This window comes from Lissotriton helveticus, chromosome 9, assembly GCF_964261635.1.
Source record: "Lissotriton helveticus chromosome 9, aLisHel1.1, whole genome shotgun sequence".
Classification (NCBI taxonomy): Eukaryota; Metazoa; Chordata; class Amphibia; order Caudata; family Salamandridae; genus Lissotriton; species Lissotriton helveticus.
The window spans coordinates 737827235-737850657 of NC_136070.1; the positions used below are offsets into that span (position 1 = coordinate 737827235).

Below are 23423 nucleotides of genomic sequence, written 5' to 3' on the forward strand. Positions count from 1 at the left end.
TTAAGGTTTTAAAGGTTTTGCTGAAGGATTTAGATATCTTATTTGATTTGTGGTCCCAAGTGATTTGTGGGCTGTTAGATTTGGGGGTCTCTAGTTGGCACAGGTAGGTACTTGTGACAAATAGGGACCCTCTCCTCTAGTCAGGATAAGGGGATTTCACTCCTAAAATAACCCCTGCTCACCCCCTTGGTAGCTTGGCAGGAGCAGAAAGGCTTTACTTCAGAGGTGTGTTAAGTTAAGCATTTGTGATCACATACAGTAACCCAGTGACAACACTACAAATGGACAATACACAAGTTTTATATAAAGAATAAGTAGACTTTATATAGAGTTACCACAAGACCATAAACAACAAAAATACATACTATGATTACTTTAAGATGGTAGATTTAATCTTAGTTCAGTTCAGTTCTTAGATGCAACACTCATTGTACCTTAGGTTGCGTTGCGCTTCCACGACAAGCAATGTCGCAGTGATGGGAAATGCAGCAAAGTTCAGATACAAGAAATAAAGACGTGAAGATCTTGCAGATGCGGCACACTTCTCGGGAATGCGAGAAGTTCCCGGTTCGATACCTGGCTACAGCGGTGACATCCAAGATGCGACGGCAGCAGCTCCAGCGGTGACGCTCTTCTCCCACGATGCGTGAAGCTTCCGCACAATGCGACAACTACAGCGGAGTCATCCAAGATGCGACGGCAGCAGCTCCGACGGCGGCGCGCTTCTCGGTGATGTGAGGTCTTCTTCTTAGATGCGGTGCAAAGTACACAAAGTTCCTTTCTCCTTCCTTTGGCAGTAAGGCAACCACTGCAGGCCAATCCCCCAAGCAGCACTTCAGCTTGGGAATAGTCTCTCCTCAGTTTCTTCAGGCTCCCTCCTCAGTAAAGGTTTCTTCCTGTAGTCCAAAAGTGATCTAATTTCATGGGATCAGGGTCCCAATATTTATACCCCAAAATCCTTTGTTCTCTGAGGGGGGAAGGTGCCTTTGCCCAGTCCAAACCAGTTCTGAAGCACTCTGTTTACCAGACTTCTCCTTTCATTTCACAGTGCAGGGCAGAAACATCAGGGGAGACAACCTTTACAACGCAACTTTTACTACGCAGTGCCATTACGACGCAACTTTTACAACGCAAACCATTACAACGCATTGCGCTGGGGGGCGCTCTAGGATAGGAAATAGGTTTAATTTACTATCCAACACCTTCCCTACTATCCACGGGAACTGGAGTTGGAATAGTAAATTAAACTATTCACTATCCAGCGCCCCAAAGCACTATGCGTTGTAATGGTATGCGTTGTAAAAGTTGCGTCGTAATGGCATGCGTTGTGAAAGTATGCGTTGTGATGTCATACATCCAACATCAGACGCCCCACAGAAGGTGGAGACAGCATTGTGGAAGGCAAGTACAGTCCTGGAGCACTTTGTTTACAGGACTCCTTCTCTTCTTTCAGTGTGCAAGGCAGAGACATCAGCCGCTCCCCAGGAGGTGGAGCTAGCATTGTGGAAGGCTGGCACAGCCCTATTCAAGGTTCAGGTGCAACTCCTCCCCTCCCTCCCATCTAGATGCAGATCTCTCTATTCACCACTGGGTGACTCAGCCTATCTCTTGGAATTCCCCAGCCCTGTCACTCACAAAACCAGACAAAGGAATACACAACCTAGCAGAGGCAGGTTTGAATGGTTAGACAAGCAAATACCTACTTTTTAAAAGTGGTATTTACAAACACAGAATATTAAAATAAACTTTACTAAAAGATGTATTTTATTATTCTGAGTCCAGGCATACTAAACTCGAATTTCTACCATGTTCTCAGAGTCTGTTAGGATTATAAACATGTAACAATCCAACAGCCCATTCTGGCCTATGGAGAACAGGTAGCCCTGCAATAGTGAAAAACGAAAATGGCTGTAATTCACTATTTGGACAAGCCACACACATCAGGGCTTGTCCTACCTTATACTTACAATGCATCCTGCCCTTGGGCTTACCATAGGGGTGACTGATATGAAGAAAAGGGAAGGTTTAGGGACTGGAAAGTGGGTGCACTTGCCCAGTCAGCATGACAGTACCAGACGGCATGCAGGCTCTGCAATGGCAGACCTTAAACACATTTTACAAGGCTGTTTCTGAGGGTGGCATTACCAGTGCTGCAGGCCCACCAGCAGCATTTGGATTTACACGCCCTGCACACACTCAGTGCACTAGACTAGGGTCTGACAAGTAAATCAAATAGCCAAACATGGAACCACGGATTCAATCATCAATTTACAATAGGGAGCACTTGCACTGTGGCACTGGATAGCAGTGGCACAGTGCCCCAAGCATCTAACACAAGGAAAAACACATGAGGCAACAGCAAAAATGGAAGGGAGACCCACGCCAATGGTGCCAGGTCTAACATGGGCAGAGTGTAAAATTGCTGTTGATTGGCCCGAAACAGAACCAGCAAGGAATGCTCGCACAGTTGCACCATCTCCTGAGGTGATGGAGAAATATAACAAAGCCATTACCTATATGAAAGGGAAAATTTCTCCTAAAGAAATTGATTGGGTAAAAATTGATTGGATGACTCAAGAATTGAAAGAAACAGTACATGCTTACTATGAGAGGTTATTACAGGCATTCAAGTAGTACAGTGGAATGGACAATGTGTCCGAAAATAATATGGGACATTTTATTTATCGGTTTGTGTATGTACTCAGACCAGAGATTAGCAGCAGGTACCAGCAACATTTAATTTGTTGGTAGAGTCAGTGTGTAGAAGAAAATCTCTGTTATGCAAAATACTACGGAGATGATATTAAATCAAAAGACAAGAAGCTCATGGAGAAATTAATTATTGCTCAAAGTAAAGCAATTCAGAAGGGTCAAGGTGGAGCAGGTGTTGATCCAAAGTCTGTTGTACAGGGATGTTATCAGCAACCTGCAATGATGTGAGGGGTAAGTACAGGACAACAGCAGGATATACAGCCCCAAGGTAGAAGTTGAGGTATTTCAATTGATGTATTGAAGAGGACAAATCCAATACAAATTTGCGGAAGTTAACTCGTTGGAAGTGCAAATGTCAACTTAATCCAATTCATCAAGGAAATGGGGGGCAGATTTAAAATACTGGAAATGCACAGTCACGGGCAGATGGAATGGTACCGACTCAACAGGTTTACAGGCAAAGAAATCAAATTCACATGGGCCCCGGGGCCTTATACCCCAAATGATTGATCAGATCCAGAAATACAGTTTGAATAAATGGTTTCATGCAGATGCAGAATCCCATGCAAATCAGAATGTGTCTCCGCAATACTCTTTGATCCAAATAGATAATGCAGATTCAGACCTGTCACAATTACGATGTCCAAGAGGAGAGGAGTAATGCGTGCTTGGCGCATCCTTAGAGGTACACCAGAGTGGTCCCTATGGGGATGCCAAAGTAAATGGGACTCCTATCTCATTTCTTGTTAACAATGGTGCTACCCATTCCACTGTAAGAACAGCAGAAGTTCCAAACCTACCCCCTCGGGAGAAAGAAACCAAGTTGTAGGAGTCACAAACCGACAATTATCAAACCCAGTAACAAAACCTTTACATGTGAAAATAGGGTCTTTTGAGGATTTACACAAATGTATTGTGTGATTCAAGTCCAGTAAACTTACTGGGAAGGGACTTGTTGTGCAAACTCAATTGCTGTACTCCATAGGGAATCGAATGAATGAAACATAGCTGAAGCCTTGAAAAAACAAACTTCAGAATCTTACTTGCACTGCTAATGCTATTAACATCTAATCAAATTGTTATCAAAGTCATAAGGTCTGGTTCCAGGGAAGACAATGGATCCTAATGCAATATTATCAAAACACAAATGTATTTGTGCATGTATATTTGCTATATTTCCTGTACCACTTTTAGTATTCCTTATACATTTGAATTTCCCCCATCAAATATATGACAAAATCTGATTAAGTATTTCAGATGATAAGATATCACTGTGCCTTTACTGAGGATCTGCATTTACAAGACTTTAAAGAAACATAGCTGAAGCCTTGAAAAAACAAACTTAAGAATCTTACTTGTACTGCTAATGCTATTAACATCTAATCAAATTGTTATCAAAGTCATAAGGTCTGGTTCCAGGGAAGACAATGGATCCTAATGCGATATCATCAAAACACAAATGTATATGTGCATGTATATTTGCTATATTTCCTGTAGCACTTTTAGTATTCCATATACTTTTGAATTTCCCGCATCAAATATATGACAAAATCTGATTAAGCATTTCAGATGATAAGATATCACATGGAGATCTGTCTATTGGTGATTTTTCAATGAATGTATTTCCAAACCTTTTGTACGAATATGTTGACACCATGGATGCTAGAGACTATTATGTGTGCTTGCAATTGCCTACAACAGTTTCTGAGGGAGTGACCTATCATCATGTGCCTGTAACACATGTGATTTTTTTGTAGTGTATTAATGAGTTTATTTTATGGCAAAGGACAATTTCAGTATTACTATTCTAAATATGATTGAATCTTTTCAGAAGTGCCTGTGAGGAAACATTTAAATCCTGTGCCTGATACCAAAACAGCTGAAATGATGGGAGGATTCTTAAAGTCTATGCAAAGTTTAGACACTACTTATGCACAACGACAAAACTTAACTTACCTCTTGTATAACGTATAAAGGGAATTTGTAGGATCTATAGAGGATAAACGAAGAGAGATCATGATGAAAGCTGCAAACCATACAAGGATACCATCATGGGCACTTAACCCGATCTCAAAACAATCAGAAACTGAGTGGCTATTACTTTAGCTTGGCAACATAGAGAAAAACTATGTATATTAAGGTGTAAGACTGAAGATGATACAAACTTTGTAGGTTCCAGTGAATGTGAACATACCTTCCAAGTTCTGTGAAATTGTGGATTGTTTCTGGGAGCTGTTTATCCTGTATTCTGTGGTGTTAGACCTGGCACCATTGGCGTGGGTCTCCCCTCCATTTTTTGCTGTTGCCTCATGTGTTTTTGCTGGTTAGAGATGCTTTGGGCACTGTGCCACTGCTGTCCAGTGACACTGTGCAAGTGCTCCCCTGGTAAAATTGATGTATGGATTAGTGACTCAATGATTGGCTGATTTGGTTTACTTGTCAGACCCTAGTACAGTGCACTGTGTGTGCCTAGGGCTTGTAAACCAAATGCTGCTGGTGGGCTTGCAGCACTGGTTGTGCCACCCACAGAAGCAGCCTGTAAAATGTGTCTCAGGTCTGCCATTGCAGAGCCTGTGGCAGTCTGGTACTGCCATGCTGACAAAGCAAGTGCACCCACTTGCCAGCTCCTAAACCTTCCCTTTTCTGCATATGTCACCCCATGGTAGGCCCAAGGCAGGGTGCATTGTAGGTAAAAGGTAGGACAAGCCCTGATTTTGGGGCATGTCCTAATAGTGAATTACAGCCATTTCCGTTTTTCACTATTGCAAGGCTACCAGTTTCCCATAGGCCAGAATGGGTAGTTTGATTAGAACATCTTATAATCCTAACTGACTCAGGGAACTAGGTAGAGATTCGAGTTTAGTATGCCTGAACTCAGAATGATAAAATACATATTTTAGTGGAGTTGGTTTTAACATTCTGTGTTTGAAAAAAATCACTTTTAGAAAGTAGGTATTTTTCTTGCCTAACTATCCAAGCCTGCCTCTGCTAGATTGTGTATTCTTTGTCTGGGGTTTGAGTGACAGGGGCTGGGTGATTCCAGGAGACAGGGTGAGTCAGCACATGGATGAATAGAGAGATCTACATGTAGAGTGGTGGGAGAAGTTGCACCTGGGACCTGAATAGGGCTATGCCTTCCCTCCACAATGCTGGCTCCACCTTCTGTAGTGCGTCTGATGTCCCTGGCCTACACTGTGAAAGAGAAGATGGAGTCATGTAAACGGAGTGCTCCAGGACAGACCAGAAATGGTTTGAACTAGGCAAAGCCCTCTCTGCCTTCAGAGAACAAAGAGAAGATGAGTATAAAAGAGGGGACCCAAACCCCAGAACTTTAGATCACTCTGGGAAACAAGAAGAACCTTTGCTGAGGAGAGTAACCAGAGAAACTGAGGAGGAGACGATCCCTAAGCTGAGTGCTGTTTGGGGGATTGGCCTGCAGTGGTTGCCTGACTGCCAAAGAAAGGAGAAAGAAACTGTGTGCTACTTTCAAATCAAATTGTAAAGGATCTCCAAGGGCTTGAGATAGAGCTTGCCTCCTGCTGAAGTCTCAGGGACAACAGACTTCACCAACCAGCTCCGCTGCCTTCCCTTGCTGGGAATTGAAGTGATTGCTGTTGAGCTGGGCCTTCTGAGACACTGTGTGTCGCTGGGAGCTGGAAGCGCGGTTTAAGACGAAGAAGCGCGTCACCGCTGCAGCCACAACCGTTGTCGTCGCATCACCGGAAAAGAGTGTCGCTGTCGGAGACGCCGTCGCATCACCGGAAAAGCGTACCGCCTCTGCCGCCATTGCATCACCTGAAGCGCCTCGCACCACTGGAGAAGTGTCACCTTTGCAGCAGATGCCGTCGCATCACTGGAGAAGCGCGTCGCTGCAGCAGCCGCTGTTGTCGCATCACTGAGAAAGTGTGCCGCCGCTGTCGCACTGCATCACCGAGGCGCCCATCATTCCTGGAGAAGTGTCGCAGTAGACGCTGTTGCATTACCAGAGAAGCGTGTCGCAGGGCCTGTTGCGGCTCAGAAGATTCGTCGAATAGCTGCACAGCCTTTGGGCGTGCACGCACCTTTGTCGCATCAAGAAGAAGACGCCATTTTGTTTCATTGCACTGGATTTTCATCGCATCACGGCGCTGCTGGTCGCATCGCCACGGAAGCGTAGTAAGAAACTGATGCATCACCTCCCCATGCCGAGAAGAACCGATGCATCACCGTCCCCTACGCTGCAGTAGAGAACCGACTAATCACCGTTCTTGCGTGTAAGGAACCGCCACATCACCTTCCCTACAACACTTTCGTTGTATAGTGTTACGCATCCAAAGGTACATTGAGTATAAAGTGTCGCACTTATCATCTAAAGAGAACTAAGCTATTTCTACCATTTTTTTTAAAGTACAGTATTGTGGATTTTTGTCGTTTGTGGTCTTGTGTTAAGTCTATTTAAAAATACATGTGGTGTTCATCTGTAGTGTTGTCGCTGGGTTACTGTATGTGTTCACAAATGCTTTACACACTGCCTCTGAGATAAGCCTGCCTGCTCGTGTCAAGCTACCAAGGGGGTGAGCAGGGGTTATTTTAGGAGTGCACCCCCTTACCCTGACTAGACGCTAGGGTCCCTATTTGGTCAAAGGTACCTACATCTGCCAGCTAGAGACCCTCCAATCTAACATGTGGAATCTATTACATCTGTGGGAAAAATTCCTATTATAGGATGCCTAAATAATGTTATGGATCTAGTTACATGGGAATAGTCTTTCTGAAAATGTATCATGTGGGTCAATCTGATGAAACCAACAAAGTGACACACCAAAGACTTAAAAGAGGTGCAAGTATTGAAGAGATAGTTGGGGACATTTTTGGAGCTATAATGCCATCTGTTGGGGTGATACTAAATTCTCACAATATACGAAAAGTCTCTATTGTAGAAGACAAACTGTCTACTGACACTGCTGGAGTATTCTTAGCAATATATACTGAAATGATTGCCATGAGATCCATGGTTCTTCAAAACTGTCTTGCTTTAGATGTCCTGCTTGCAAAACAAAGTGTAGTCTGCTGATTGCTAAACGTTCAACATTGTTGCACTTATGATCCAGATAAAAGTATGGATTTGATACATTAAGAACATCACAGGTCTTAAAAATTACTTTAATGACTTAAAAGTTGATGGTGCTTGGTAATCAATTGAGAAAGGATTTTCCCTCAATGGTTTGTAAATTTAGGAAGTAGATTGTTGGGAAAAATCTTGAAGCCCATTTTGACAATTGCTATCTGTATATTGACTTTGATTATCATCTTTAAGTTCTATAGATGTTTAAAAACTAAGAAAACAACTAGAGGAATAAATAAGAGCTAAAAGAGAACAGGAAGATAGACATAGTGGGTACTATGAAGAAATGAAGGCTTTAGAAAAATCTAGACTAAAATGAATGAAGACTACAGAATTGTAATATGCGACATCAGATATAGTGATGGTGGTTGGCTTAATTCACCATCCAATGGGGGATTGATGAAGCAGAAAAAACAATTATGACACATTTGAAAGAAAAGAGGACAAACATGCACCAATTGTGCTAACTTTAAGTTACAGAAAACATGACAAAATCTTGAAGACTCAGTTACTTCATTGTAAAAGCATGCTGACTAGACTAAATTAGATGAGATTTAGGGCCATATGTATCAAGGCCAAATGGGTTCGCAAACGCCGAAATTCGCAGAATTTCGGCGTTTGCGAACTCATTTTCACAAAATCGTATGTATGAAAGAATTTGGGTGCAAAATAAGGAATCGCAAAATTTGCCATTCCTTATTTTGCGATTGCATTTAAGGAATCGCAAATTTTGCGATTCCTTAAATGCAATGTATTAAGCAAAAAAAATTCCAAAATGCCCTTAAGGAATCACAAATTACCACCAACTTCTAGTTGGTGGTAAGTTGCGATTTCCTTGAAAAATGCACATTTCAGCATTTTTCAAAGTTCCATGTGATGCACATGCATGCCCTTAGGGCATGTATGTGCACCACATGTGCACCCATACTTATTTCAGGGGTGCAACAGGGTGTCCTTTGGACACCCCTGCACCCTTGAAATTATTCTCAATTTGCGATTAGTATCAAAGAACCATTTTGCGATTCTGTAATAGCGATTTTTAAGAAATCGCTATTTCAGAATCACAAAATGGTATGTATCAAGAAAAATGCAATTTTTTAGCGATTTCTTGATATTCCTTAATTGCGAATTCGCAATTAAGGAATACTTTCCCATTCATTTTTATGGGCCTTCAGGCCCATAGGAAGGAATAGGAATTTATTCACAATTTGAGATTCGCAATTTGCTAATCGCAAATTGAGAATAATTTCAAGGGTGCAGAGGTGTCCAAAGGACACCCTGTTGCACCCCTGAAATAATTATGGGTGCACGTGTGGTGCAGATACATGCCCTAAGGGCATGTATGTGCGTCACATGGAACTTTGGAAATTGCTGAAATGTGCATTTTTCAAGGAAATCGCAACTTACCACCAACTAGAAGTTGGTGGTAATTTGCGATTCCTTAAGGGCATTTTGGATTTTTTTTTTGCTTAATACATTGCATTTAAGGAATCGCAAAATTTAAGATTCCTTAAATGCAATCGCAAAATAAGGAATGGCAAATTTTGTGTTTCCTTATTTTGCACCCAAATTCTTTCATACATACCATTTTGCGAAAATGAGTTCACAAAGGCCGAAATTCTGCGAATTTCGGCATTTGCGAACCCATTTGGCCTTGATACATATGGCCCAAATTCCCATTCCTTCCTATGGGCCTGGAGGCCCATAGAAATGAATGGGAAAGTATTCCTTAATTGCGAATTCGCAATTTGCGAATCGCAATTAAGGAATATCAAGAAATCGTAAAAAATTGCATTTTTCTTGATACATACCATTTTGCGATTCTGAAATAGCGATTTCTTAAAAATCGCTATTACAGAATCGTAAAATGGTTCCTTGATACATACGGCCCTTAGACAAATGAATAATAAAGTTTGAACTCCCTTAACTAGTATCGGTGAATATTTTCAAAACGTAATAGATAAATATTTAAGGGATAAATTCCTGTGGTCCAAACACTTATCAAGCACTAATGAAACTAATATGATCTAGAGGATATTATGTGTGTCATTGAGGAGCCTCATTCTTAACTCCATATTTTGTATATGTGAAATTGTGCATCAAGTGAGAAAGGAGAGAAAGGTGCAGTACTCCTATACTAAAAACCAAATGCTCTGAAACTTTAAATGAATAACCATCATAAATGTAGTAATGTGAATCACTAGAAAGGATATTAATAATTTATATTTTGAAATAATTTTACACGTTCGTATTTTGGAAATGCAGTAATATGTCCTAATTATGTATGCTAATTACAATTAAACTAAAATGCTTTATGAGTGCAAATAAGTTGAAAGAAATACATAGAATCCCATGGTTATGAATAAAGTTTATATTTTTATTACTTTATATTCTGTGTCTTATGAGTCAAATTCAATTCAGGCCCTACATTTTCCTTACTTGCTTGAGTCTGTTATCATGGAAAAGCTCCGTAAATGTACAATATGAAGTGAAACTATGTCTCGTTGAGAGAGTGCCCATTTGCATACGAGGATTAGTTGTATCAATTCCACTACTTTGGGAACATCTGCCATAAGAAACTGTCCTCTTGAACTCACTCATGTGCTTTTGCAAAAGATATATTGCTTGGAAGTTATACATACCAGATGGTTTGACAGCTTACGTGATGGTTACCACCTTTTTGCTATAATATGTTTCTTTATTATGCTGCATGCCAATCACCCTATACAAACTGACCAATGGACTGAGTGGTCTGACCAGATGAAGTGACCCAGGAGGTGTCACCTCAGAACTTGAGGATTATATTATACATTGATGTGATGGAAAGAGGCGAGGCAGAGACACATTATTGGCTTCTTCCTACTTTTTGGAACTTCCTTGCAGACTCTATTGGTTTTTCTTTTGGCTGATGCAAATGCTATGCACGTTATTCCCCGACATCTTTCCCACATGAGAGAGTACCTTTGAGTAAATACGGTTCATGTCCCTTCCTGAACTTTTCCAGAAGCTTTGGTAATTAATGGCAATCAAAGAAATTGATTTGATGATCCTGCACTCTTAAATCTTAAATGCCTGAGATTGATGTATTCACTCCTTTAATAATTTTGATAAAATCTAACTTTAACTAAATTTGTTTTTTGTCTTTCCATGATTTGTCTCCAATAATTGATTGTGCATTCCAACAGATTATTTTTAGAGATCTCTGGACAGCAGATACTAATGTTGTAATTCTGCATAGTTTTAACTGAATTATTGGTTTGCATGAGCTTAGTTCGACTGAATTTCTTCAGGAGATTTGGTCTACCGGTGATAATACTTCATTTGTATAGCTTAGTTTTGAGAGTTAAATATATTACTCTAAATATGAGTTTGTATGTCAGTTACCCAATTCCTGGTCCTCACTGGATAACTGGATTGGATCCCCTATGTCTGACCCCTCTCGGCACGAAGCAAGATCCATCAGAGGACCAACTAAATGGACCTAAAGTGTAGTGCTATGAAATAACAGGTTAGTTGAGAAAATGGACCAAGTGGCGCTACAACACTTGCCCTCTCCCGGCAAACAATAGTGGGAGTGGCTTTATTGATGACTGGCAGCTAGGGCTGTTTCACTGAACTGGTCATATCAGGTTAGCCGGTATTTTGCTTATGGCCAACACGACATGCGCAGTTTATGTTTTCCCTCTAGACATATCTGCCAGGGAGCTGGACAAGCAACGCAGACTCATCGGTCTCAGATGGAGCGCAATGGTCACTTGCCCAAGCAAATCCTTGCACTTCTCCATTGCTGTTTACTATTATAAAAAGCTCATATTGGCTGAGTTGCATGGCGTTTTATTTTCACCTTGCCCACCCAGCATGAATTGCTCAGCTCTTCAAGAGATGTGGATAGAGTCGGGCCTCGAGTGTACAACATCAACTCTAGTGCTGAGGTAAGTTGATTTTTGGTATGTTTCTATATAATACATCTTGACAGTTTGTTTAATACACTCCCTTACTGCCACATGGTATCCTTCTATTATAGCACTCTAACTGGCGTGGGTCATTGTTGGCAAAGGGTGTAGATATTAGAAAAGGGCTTCCCTGTAATCGCTGGCCAACATCCCAAGGTCCTCCCTTTCACCAATGATCACTTGGGCAGGCATTGTCAGCTGTTGTGTTCATTTGGCACTTGCGCTGCCATACAGGGTAGCGCCTTTTATATGTTAGGTATGCAGAGATCTAAATCTAGATAAGTGCCAGCACAGTTTTCCCATGCTTTACCCACAGCTGCTGCATATTTTAATCTATTCAGACTGAATTTACTCACAGACCACGCCAGGCTGAGATATCCAGTGCAGATATGACCCATGCATTTCTTTCTTTTGCCTGCTGCTGGAAAGTCGTGCCCCTAATGAATGCCGTTTCAGGACATTTAAAAGACGCTTCTACAGATGCCTAATGTGTTTTTCTCTTTGGTTTATAAAATCAATTGCTGCCATACTCGTTCTCAATAAGGCTTGCACGTGCATGCAACTGGGGCTCTCTCATTCATCGCCAGGCAGTACCCTAGTGCCATCCATGAGTGACAGTCATATCATTAATATTTCAGGTACAAACAAGGAGGTGAGATAGGTGCTAATGTCTGGCCTTTCAGAGGCCTTTTAAAGCAATGCACGAGATGGCAAATAGCAAACTACAGTATCCACAGAATGGACAAAAGTCATAAAAAACGTATTATTAATAGGTTTCACAGGAGAACTCTAAATCACATTGAAACATCACTTCTCGTCTGTACCTTTCCCGGGGCTGCAAGGGTGCAAATGTCTATTCACCAATGAAGAGGCTGCTTGTATTTTTAAATCAAATTGATGTACTGGTATTTTCCACAATCCTTTTTTTAGGTCTCCTGGCGTTTAACAGCGCGTTAGCGCTGTGTCCGCCAGGAGATCTTTTGTCGCTGACTCTGCTTCCCAGGAGACAGCACCTGGCCGCGCGCATTTCGCAAAAGGCGATGGGCGCAGGCCACGCGCGCGCGAACGCGCTCGCCGTGGCTGTCTCCTGGGAAGCGCAAACATACACAGGCACACCTCCCACTGCACGCATGCGCACACATATACACAAGCACACATACACGCACGGAGAGACATCCCCCCCCACCCCTCTGCCGTCGCACACACAGACACACACACACGCACACATACAGGCATCCCCCCCTTCCCCGCTCACCGGCACTCAGGACGGTTGCAGCCTCCGACCGCGGGGCTCTCCCTCGGGCATGGGAGCCCCGCGTCACCACTGCTCCTCCAGGCACTCCGTGGGCGCGGGCTTCACAAAACGGAAGTCCCGCCCCCACCATAGGTTTCGTTTTTAGGAGTGCGCGCGCAGTAGCGTCGTCCTCCGTGTCAGCAGCTCGGGGCTTCTCCCGTCTCGATCCGCCGTCCTTTGTACATTACTGTTACACGATGAGATACTGCACTAAGGCATTGATGATACCAACATTTCTGGAGGTTTGTGCTGAATTATGATGCTGTGAGTAATCCTCTTGGGAGACCTGTAGCCCAACGACATGTCAGGTTTATGACGATTTCAAAAACTCGGAGTAAACCAGCGGCTTTAATTTGCATGGCAAAGAGTAAAATTGTCAGCATATGTCAAATTAATAGCAGTGATGAGTTTCAAATAGTACAGAAGTCGGCTGTGGTTGTTGGATGTCATTGAGAGTTGTCTGTTATTGTCTAATAAACCTACATGTGAACTTCCAGTGCTGGGAGAAAGTGCAGGCCTGTTTTGTTGTAGAATAACAGCAGGCGCTTCCTTTTCAATAAGGCACTCGCGAGACATTACAGTACCGTCCAAAGCTTTCCTAGTCCACGCCAAAGGGTCTAGAGGGGGAGCGGTGATGGTTTCACAGTCATCACTGTCTTCCGAAGCATTAAGGAGAGCAAAATAGTCTATAGAGAAGATTCAATACGTGTGATATAAAACATGAAGGAAGTAAAGTACACATCTCTCCTCATTCTCGGCAGGGTAACCCAGCTGCACAAGCTTGAAGTGAAGATGTTATTGAATCTGAATACTCAGCTTTTGATGGGGCAGGCGAACAGACTTACTGTGGTGTGTTTGGGGAAGACAAACGAGTTCTCGAGTGGAAGCCGCTCATATTAAAGCTGAGTTATTAGGCTGGTGTAGGTATATGTATTTCAAAACCATAATCATTTTCATGAAGTTCTCTCCAATATTTTTGGGATGCGAGTTGCTAAGAAGTTACCTCTTTACCCTTCGATAGATTCTTTATTGTTGGCCCATACACCTTATATTATCCTGTGAACTCTCGGGTTGGTCCTTTTATTGTTACATATATAAAGACAAACACAAAAGTGATAGCCACATCTCGACAGATAAGCATTAATGATAATAATCACGACGAACACACAAAAAAATAATATGCACAATTATTTAAGATCTAATGTAAAAGTATATACCTTTGTCCTTTTACAGAATCCAATTGTTTAGCCCCTTCCTCGTTTTACATAGCCCATCAACACTCACTGTAGTCTCATACACACAGCACACTATAGGGAGACAGCACACTGTAGGGAGACAGCACACTATAGGGAGACAGCACACTATAGGGAGACAGCACACTAGAGACAGCACACTACAGAGAGACAGCACACTACAGGGAGACAACACACTACAGGGAGACAGCACACTACAGGGAGACAGCACACTACAGAGAGACAGCACACTACAGAGAGACAGCACACTACAGGGAGACAGCACACTACAGAGAGACAGCACACTACAGGGAGTGCAGAGTAGTGAGTAGTGAGTGCAGAGTAGTGAGTGTAGAGTAGTGAATGCAGAGTAGTGAGTCCAGAGTAGTGAGTAGTGAGTGCAGAGTAGTGAGTAGTGAGTGCAGAGTAGTGAGTGCAGAGTAGTGAGTAGTGAGTGCAGAGTAGTGAGTAGTGAGTGCAGAGTAGTGAGTAGTGAGTGCAAAGTAGTGAGTAGTGAGTGCAAAGTAGTGAGTGCAGAGTAGTGAGTAGTGAGTGCAGAGTAGTGAGTGCAAAGTAGTGTGTAGTGAGTGCAGAGTAGTGAGTAGTGAGTGCAAAGTAGTGAGTAGTGAGTGCAAAGTAGTGAGTGCAGAGTAGTGAGTGCAAAGTAGTGAGTGCAGAGTAGTGAGTAGTGAGTGCAAAGTAGTGAGTAGTGAGTGCAGAGTAGTGAGTAGTGAGTGCAGAGTAGTGAGTAGTGAGTGAAGAGTAGTGAGTGCATAGTAGTGAGTAGTGAGTGCAGCGTAGTGAGTGCAGAGTAGTGAGTAGTGAGTTCAAAGTAGTGAGTGCAGAGTAGTGAGTAGTGAGTGCAGAGTAGTGAGTGCAAAGTAGTGAGTAGTGAGTGCAAAGTAGTGAGTGCAGAGTAGTGAGTGCAGAGTAGTGAGTAGTGAGTGCAAAGTAGTGAGTGCAGAGTAGTGAGTAGTGAGTGCAGAGTAGTGAGCAGTGAGTGCAGAGTAGTGAGCAGTGAGTGCAGAGTAGTGAGTAGTGAGTGCAAAGTAGTGAGTAGTGAGTGCAAAGTAGTGAGTAATGAGTGCAGAGTAGTGAGTGCAGAGTAGTGAGTGCAGAGTAGTGAGTAGTGAGTGCAGAGTAGTGAGTGCAGAGTAGTGAGTGCAGAGTAGTGAGTAGTGAGTGCAAAGTAGTGAGTAGTGAGTGCAGAGTAGTGAGTAGTGAGTGCAGAGTAGTGAGTAGTGAGTGCAAAGTAGTGAGTGCAGAGTAGTGATTGCAAAGTAGTGACTGCAAAGTAGTGAGTAGTGAGTGCAGAGTAGTGAGTGCAGAGTACTGAGTAGTGAGTGCAGAGTAGTGAGTAGTGGGTGCAGAGTAGTGAGCAGTGAGTGCAAAGTAGTGAGTAGTGAGTGCAGAGTAGTGAGTAGTGAGTGCAGAGTAGTGAGTGCAGAGCAGTGAGTGCAGAGTAGTGAGTGCAGAGTAGTGAGTGCAGAGTAGTGAGTGCAGAGTAGTGAGTAGTGAGTGCAGAGTAGTGAGTGCAGAGTAGTGAGTGCAGAGTAGTGAGTGCAGAGTAGTGAGTAGTGAGTGCAGAGTAGTGAGTAGTGAGTGCAGAGTAGTGAGCTGCCTCAAGTGAAGTACTCTGGTACCCAAGGATGACTAGCAAACAATATTATTCACAACGTTGCTTACTATTCAGCAACATTTGACAGTTTGCAAATGATCTTTATACAACAATTCAGAGTTTGATAACAAATTAATGTAACACATTGTAATATACAATGCCAATAGCTCAAACTTTAATGCTGGGAGACCTATTGCATTGTAAATGCTTGTTCTTTTTTCTTTTCTGTATGTGCTGCGGAGACGCATGTCATGATAGCACGTAGAGATGTGACATAACCAAATCTGTTTGGACTGTCACAATGTTATATGGACTTCGCACCTGCGGGGAAGCGAAGGAACAAGAGACTGTTCCCGCTACCCGTACCCCCTTTATAAAGGGGGGGCACTGGGCAGGCCGGTCTAAACCGGTCTGCCCCTACGTTGCAGGATCGTGTGAACCAGAAGCACTAAAGTGCTTCCGGTTCATGTCCATAACATGCCCCCTTTGGCTGCGTCCTCAAGAAACACAAGGGGAAACCCTTCTCACAGAGAGCCAGGGTGGTACTTATATCAAGAAACAGCGGCTCTTGTGGAAGCAGTAATGGGGTAAATCTGAATAATCTTAATGCACAATGGTAATGTAAATGGGTTATACAGAGTTCATACAAAGAGGCAATTGAGTACACTATGGTTGCAAGTTCTTCGGTTTATAGCAAATATTGAAATCAAATTCAAATACACAAAACAAAAGATTCGGTGCTCAGTGTCCCCAGTGTAAGATAGGAACCAAACAAAAAAATAATTTTGTGACATTTGTGACAGTTATAGAATGGTTTCCATTATTTACAACAAACGATCATTCATTTTTTAGACAATAATTTACAACACTATAGACAATGGGCAGTGCTGACAAAATGATTTGTTCTTTCTAAAGTCGATGGCGTTTCGACCCTTCGAAGAATATAGGGTCTCTTCAGGACCTAGTGGTATAGCGGCATATGGAACAGAAACACTTGATAAGCGCAGCCATGTGATCTGCAAACATCGGTTGGGTGAAGAAGGAAGGGAAAACATACTCACACTGGACCCAGCAGGGTACTCAGTGTGAGGCAAGTAGGAGAGAGGGGAAAGGCGGGCGATAGTGTATTCGGCTCGACTTTTGAAGTCTGCGTGACCTGCAAGGAGGTGTATACCTGATTCGCTTGTGTTGGACACGGATGAGCAAAGGCGATGCTTTGCTGTCAGGAACAGGATGTATTCCAGTGGATGAAGTCCTCAGTGGATACTTGTAGGACGATGCGTGCCGCTGCTACGCGTTCCTCCTGATACGGCAGGGAACGACTAAAATGTGTACTGTGCAGTGGCTACTGGGCCACAACCCAGGTTGTTTACACTGGCAGGGGTGGTTTCTCTTTATTTTACATGTTCCTTTTTAGACAGCCCCTACTATTTTCATCTGATGCAAAGCCCTGTCAGTATATACTTCTATATGACTGATTGCAGCCTGCAGCTGTGGGTGCTTCCCGAAGCCTGTTTAAAGCATTTTCTTCTAAGGCTGATGCCCCATGCAGCCAAGACACTGGGAAAGCATACACTTTAAAGGGCCTGAAGTTGTCATGATGAATCATTTGCACATTAAAGTAACTGTTGAACATATTAATGCAGTAAGATAAAGGACAGTTTTTAATGTTTACCTTTTCAACATTATACGTTCCCACTGATTTATAAACTTTGCTTTCTCACTAAATTCATTTGCTTTCAAATGCACCATTTGTAAATCTTTTTTCAATATTTTTCTTGGTCAGGAGGAACCACTCTGGACTTCACGTTTGTCCATTAAGCTTCCTCGCTTCACTCGCTACATAGTCATCATACCCAACATTTACGCCATACCACTTTCAAATGTCACCAGCCGCCACTGGGGATAAAGTGCTAATATTTAAAATCTCTTTATGCAACAATGTATATCATCATTATATCATAAGTTACATTTTAAATATAAAGTGCATTGTAAGAAACTAAAACGCATTCATTCTAAAATATACTTTTCTTACGTAAAAGAATCTATAGAGCAGGTTTAGCAACAATAAAGTATAATGTGCAACAGTGTAACGTTCTGATTCAGGGTTCTGCATCTAAAATGTTTATTTTCAAACACAGGGGATGATTCACTGGTAGTTGCTTGCATCAAGGATGTGCCTGATTAATTCTCTCAGAGAAGAACTAGCATATTTAAGCAACGCTAACAGGAAGGCAAAATACAAGGGAAACCTTTCACTATGTCAAAAGTGATAGAAGAGGTCCTCCTTCAGCCAGTGGCTAACACAAAATGATGGGGCACCCCTGAGAATGTGATGAGGAGCGCGTCTCTCATCCCCCGCCCAGTCATCCATATCTCACCGATATTCATTGGCCTTGGGCTAAATGCCCCCCCCCCCCCTTGAATGGTTGGGGGTCCGCATGTACCGCAGTGGCAGCTACGCCCCTACCTTCAGCAAGTAAAGTCCACACCACACTTCAACCCATCACTCTGACAAGAGAAAGAAAGAAACCAGGACTGCTAGTTTTGGCCAGCGCTTTGCTCGCGAGCTGTGATTCCGTTATTACAACACAATGCTAGACAGTGAAGCGGGATCAAAGTAGTAAACACATAAACAACGAGAAAATACTCTCCATGCTCGCCTCCAATTAGTCAGCAGGGCGCCATATTATCATTTTCTTAGTCTCCACTAAGCGATATACACTTAATAATACACCTAATTCCATAATAATCAGTCATATCTCCCACGGTATTCCAGTACAATTGTGCTTTAAATGGCAGGAGAGCCAGAAAGCTTAAACAGTTGGGGTATTACAATTTAAACTCTGTCCTTTTCAAAATGTGTGTCCGGGTTTAATATGAATTTTCGCAATCGCTAGCTAGTGTCTTATTTTTGTTCATAAGTCCGCCTCGCCCCAAAAGTGTATCGCCGTACTCAGTGGGAGAATGGTATCTTTTTGCCTCTCACGCTCCTCAGGGCATGTTCAGTGGGAGAAATAGGAATCCATAGCCTCCCTCCCGACCTGCAGCCTGAAACACGGATATTTGTTCTATTTGCACCTATTTTTCTACTTGCAATTACTTGAAATTACAAACTTGAAATTACAAATCCTTGCATTTCATTACGGTGCTCTGAAAATCGAACTCTCGTAAATGAAAAAGGCTCCCTTTCCAGTGCCTGAAGAGCAGTCTATACTTACTTGTCCAGCACGAAGTAGAGGTCGAAGGCACCTTGGCACGAGGGCTCCTCGGCTAGCAGGGGCCACCCCTGGCCCTGGAGGGCGGCCATCAGCAGCAGGGCTCTCAGCAGCGGCCAGCAGCAGCCACCCGCCATCTCGGAGGAGAAGCGAGCCGGGATACCAGAGCGGTCCGTGAAAGAGGAGCGGGGCAGGGAAAGAAGGACAGTGAAGGCGTGCAGGGACGTACACAAGCCGGCAGGGCAGACGACTGAGGGCCCACGAAGGGAGACCGGCTCGCGACAAGAAAGAAGGTTGAGGCGCCGAGGAGACCGAGAGGCTCCAGATGTGCAGGGGAGGGAGGCCGGGCGCTCGCTCGTTACTCGTCTCTAGCCTCACTCACTCCTTCTCTCCTTCCTTCCGCCTTATGTTATGAGCGGTGCTATTTCCTCTGAGGCACACACTGACACACACTCTCTAAACTCTACTTACTGGAGGCAGCCCGCGGCGATAAAAACAAATCCGGGGGATGGGCCGCAGCAAGGACTTCCCCTTTTATGGCAGTAGGCAGTAGAAAAGATACATTCCCTACTTTAAAGTATACAGCAGTCTGTAGCCTTTTATTAGGATGGCCACTTTTCACCCCAAATACGATATAGGCAGAAATAGTGCGCATGCAAATTCTCCAGGAAACACCCAACAGCGTTATCTGGAATCGGAACTTCACATTACAGCCACGATGCCACCCAGCGATACTTTTCAGAGACAAAAGGTCCAGTTTAATCACAGCAGGGAGCAATCCCAGACTTACATGAAGAAGAAAGGATTTTATTTAAAAATGCGCCTTAGCTTTAACCTATCTAAAGAGCACAAGAGAAAAAAAAATCCACTGTCGGTATAACTGTACAGTTCTTGCACTCAACACATAAATGCATGTTTTTGGAGCAGGAGTGAGCTAAGGTGCAGTGTTGCAATATCATTTCTTTGTGTAGCGCAGAGACCTCAAAGTTCCCACTAGGTGGCGCTTTTTCGAAAACTGAACTGAATTGCGGATTAGTTTCACAAACGGGAGTACATTCATCAGCACGACGGAGGTCGTGCATGAAACAAGCATTTGCAATGCAATCGGTCTCGCCTTTGGGACCTTATATGCGTTTAGCTATGCAGCACATAAGCCTGGGTGCTGAAACATCTATTGATCTTTAACATGGAGGGAAAGTAGGCACCAAACTGCGTGACAGGCCAGGTATGGGAACACATGGAGAGAAATATATTGCCTTTCAGTGGGAAAAGGTATAGTCCAAAGCTCTGTTTTTAATATAAATCAGGGCCTTTTGCGGTCATATCACTGAAAATACAAGATTTGAAAAAAATATTATTGCCTCGGGGTGCTTGTGGAAAACAATTTCTATGGACTGGAATCTAGAGAATGCTAAAGTGATTCTGGTATTTTACTGACCTCTGCTGTTAGTCTTCTATCAAGAAAGTTAAATCGAGGCAGTTGACAGAAAAAAAGAAACAAGCATTTACAATGCAATGGTTTCGCCTTTGGAAAAGTTAGAGCTATTGGCATTGCTCACACACAGAGCCCCACACACAAATACACACACACACACACGCAGAGCCGGACACACACACACAGAGCCAGACACACACACACAGAGCCAGACACACACAGAGCCAGACACACACACACACAGAGCCAGACACACACACACAGAGCCAGACACACACAGAGCCAGACACACACACACAGAGCCAGACACACACACACAGAGCCAGACACACACACACAGAGCCAGACACACACACACACACAGAGCCAGACACACACACACACACAGAGCCAGACACACACACACACATAGCCAGACACACACACAGAGCCAGACACACACACACAGAGCCAGACACACACACACACAGAGCCAGACACACACACACACACAGCCAGACACACACACACACAGAGCCAGACACACACACACACAGAGCCAGACACACACACACACAGAGCCAGACACACACACACACACACAGAGCCAGACACACACACACACACACACACACACACAGAGGCAGACACACACACAGAGCCAGACACACACACACACAGAGCCAGACACACACACACACACACACACAGAGCCAGACACACAGACACACAGAGCCAGACACACACACACAGAGCCAGACACACACACACAGAGCCAGACACACACACACACAGAGCCAGACACACACACACAGAGCCAGACACACACACACAGATCCAGACACACACACACAGAGCCAGACACACACACACAGAGCCAGACACACACACACAGAGCCAGACACACACACACACAGAGCCAGGCACACACACACAGAGCCAGACACACACACACACAGAGCCAGACACACACACACACACAGAGCCAGACACACACACACACAGAGCCAGACACACACACACACAGAGCCAGACACACACACACACAGAGCCAGACACACACACACAGAGCCAGACACACACACACAGAGCCAGACACACACACACAGAGCCAGACACACACACACAGAGCCAGACACACACACACAGAGCCAGACACACACACACAGAGCCAGACACACACACACACAGAGCCAGACACACACACACAGAGCCAGACACACACACAGAGAGCCAGCGAGACACACACAGAGCCAGACACACACACAGAGCCAGACACACACACAGAGCCAGACACACACACAGAGCCAGACACACACACACAGAGCCAGACACACACACAGAGCCAGACACACACACAGAGCCAGACACACACACAGAGCCAGACACACACACAGAGCCAGACACACACACAGAGCCAGACACACACACACAGAGCCAGACACACACACACAGAGCCAGACACACACACACAGAGCCAGACACACACAGAGACAGACACCCATTCCTAAATATAATATTTCTACCATGAATAGTTTGCAGGTTTTGCTCTGAAGCATCTGGACGCGACATACTATATTTTTCGTGAAATTGTAAAATAAAGGTTGATCGGGTTGTGATGTGAGTTCTTCCCATTAATAGTGCTACCCGTTCACAGCAGTCTAGCGGAGGAACAGGCGACCTTTCTGCAGCATCCGTCTGGGATTTGACTCCTGCCGCTCTGAAGCACAGCAAAAAGAAAAGAAAGGGAGCGGGTGCGGCGTAACAACCAGAGCAGGCGACTTTAGAACGGAGGAACCAGGTTGCAATCTCGGCGTGGGCTGAACATCCTGGGACTCTGGACAAATCACGTAATCTCCCCGTGCTTACAAAAATTAACGAGTCCTTGTGTAAGGTAACTGGTGCTCGTGTAAAGCGCTCCAATACCGTCGGGTCTAGTTCATGCTATTTAAAACAGCAACAACAAAAAACGAAAAAGCTGCCCAAGTATACAAACGAATGAACATTAATTAAAACAAGTGAGCTATTGAGGAGGGTGGGGGCAGTTGTAGTCTACACTGCATCAAACAACGAATTTCACCACGGATCTCCTCCACTCTGTGCCCGGCAAAGCGCTTTAATTGCCAAGTCGGGCTGAGCGGATTCTGTGGCCGACTGAAGGATCCGAGTTTTCAAGCAGGGAGGGTTAGTGCACGAGGGGCAGAAGACTCATCGGATGAGGGACAGTGAAGAAGAAATCGTGGGTAAGTGATGGTACGTAAACAAACCACACGTGATTCGCAAGTGCGGAGGAGCAAGGTGAATGGGAGGGTACCCATTGATGCGTAGGGAGGGCACCGTGAACCAGTGAAGATACGATAATGTAGGCGAGTGACAAGAGGCCACCACGGGTGAAAAGCTGTTGATGTGGAAGACGCCACAAGTAGAGAAGCGGAGACCAATAAGAGATTGGCAGGTGACGGCTCGGAGGCCAGTTTCGATTGGCTATCAGGTGCTTGAGGGGCACAACATCGATATGGGTGAGGGTTCAACCGTGGCTAGGAACAACTGCTCCGTCACTTTTCGTCCTGCTGTAACAGTTTGTGCTGCCCTATGCTATGCATGGAGACGAGTGGCGCATCTCTAAGTACACACCGCAGACTGAGAAGCAGCTGCAGAGGGAGATATATAGATTGTACACGCGGTCCGGTTGAGTCAGCATGGGGAGTAGAGGGAGGCTGAAGTGGGGCTGTTTTCCCGCGCAGCCGGGTTAGGTGCTGTCAGATGGCGGGAGCTCTGCAGCGCCTTCTTGTTCCACGCCCTCCAAGCCAGCCCTACAGCTGCAAACACCGCTATCCGAAAGCGACCAGTCTTTTAAAGGATCAAGGTTGCCGCGAGA

The 23423-nt window shown here is 44.1% G+C and overlaps 1 protein-coding gene across 1 annotated transcript in view; it reads right to left on the reverse strand.

The window, feature by feature from the left end:
* Positions 1-19628, reverse strand: part of ANTXR2 (ANTXR cell adhesion molecule 2) — a 552370-nt gene extending 532742 nt beyond the window's left edge. Inside the window, exon 1 of the mRNA XM_078660866.1 lies at positions 19135-19628. Coding sequence (XP_078516992.1) covers positions 19135-19268 — 134 coding nt within the window. The 5' untranslated portion in view covers positions 19269-19628. The remainder of the gene's footprint in view (positions 1-19134) is intronic.
* Positions 19629-23423: the final 3795 nt, after the last annotated feature.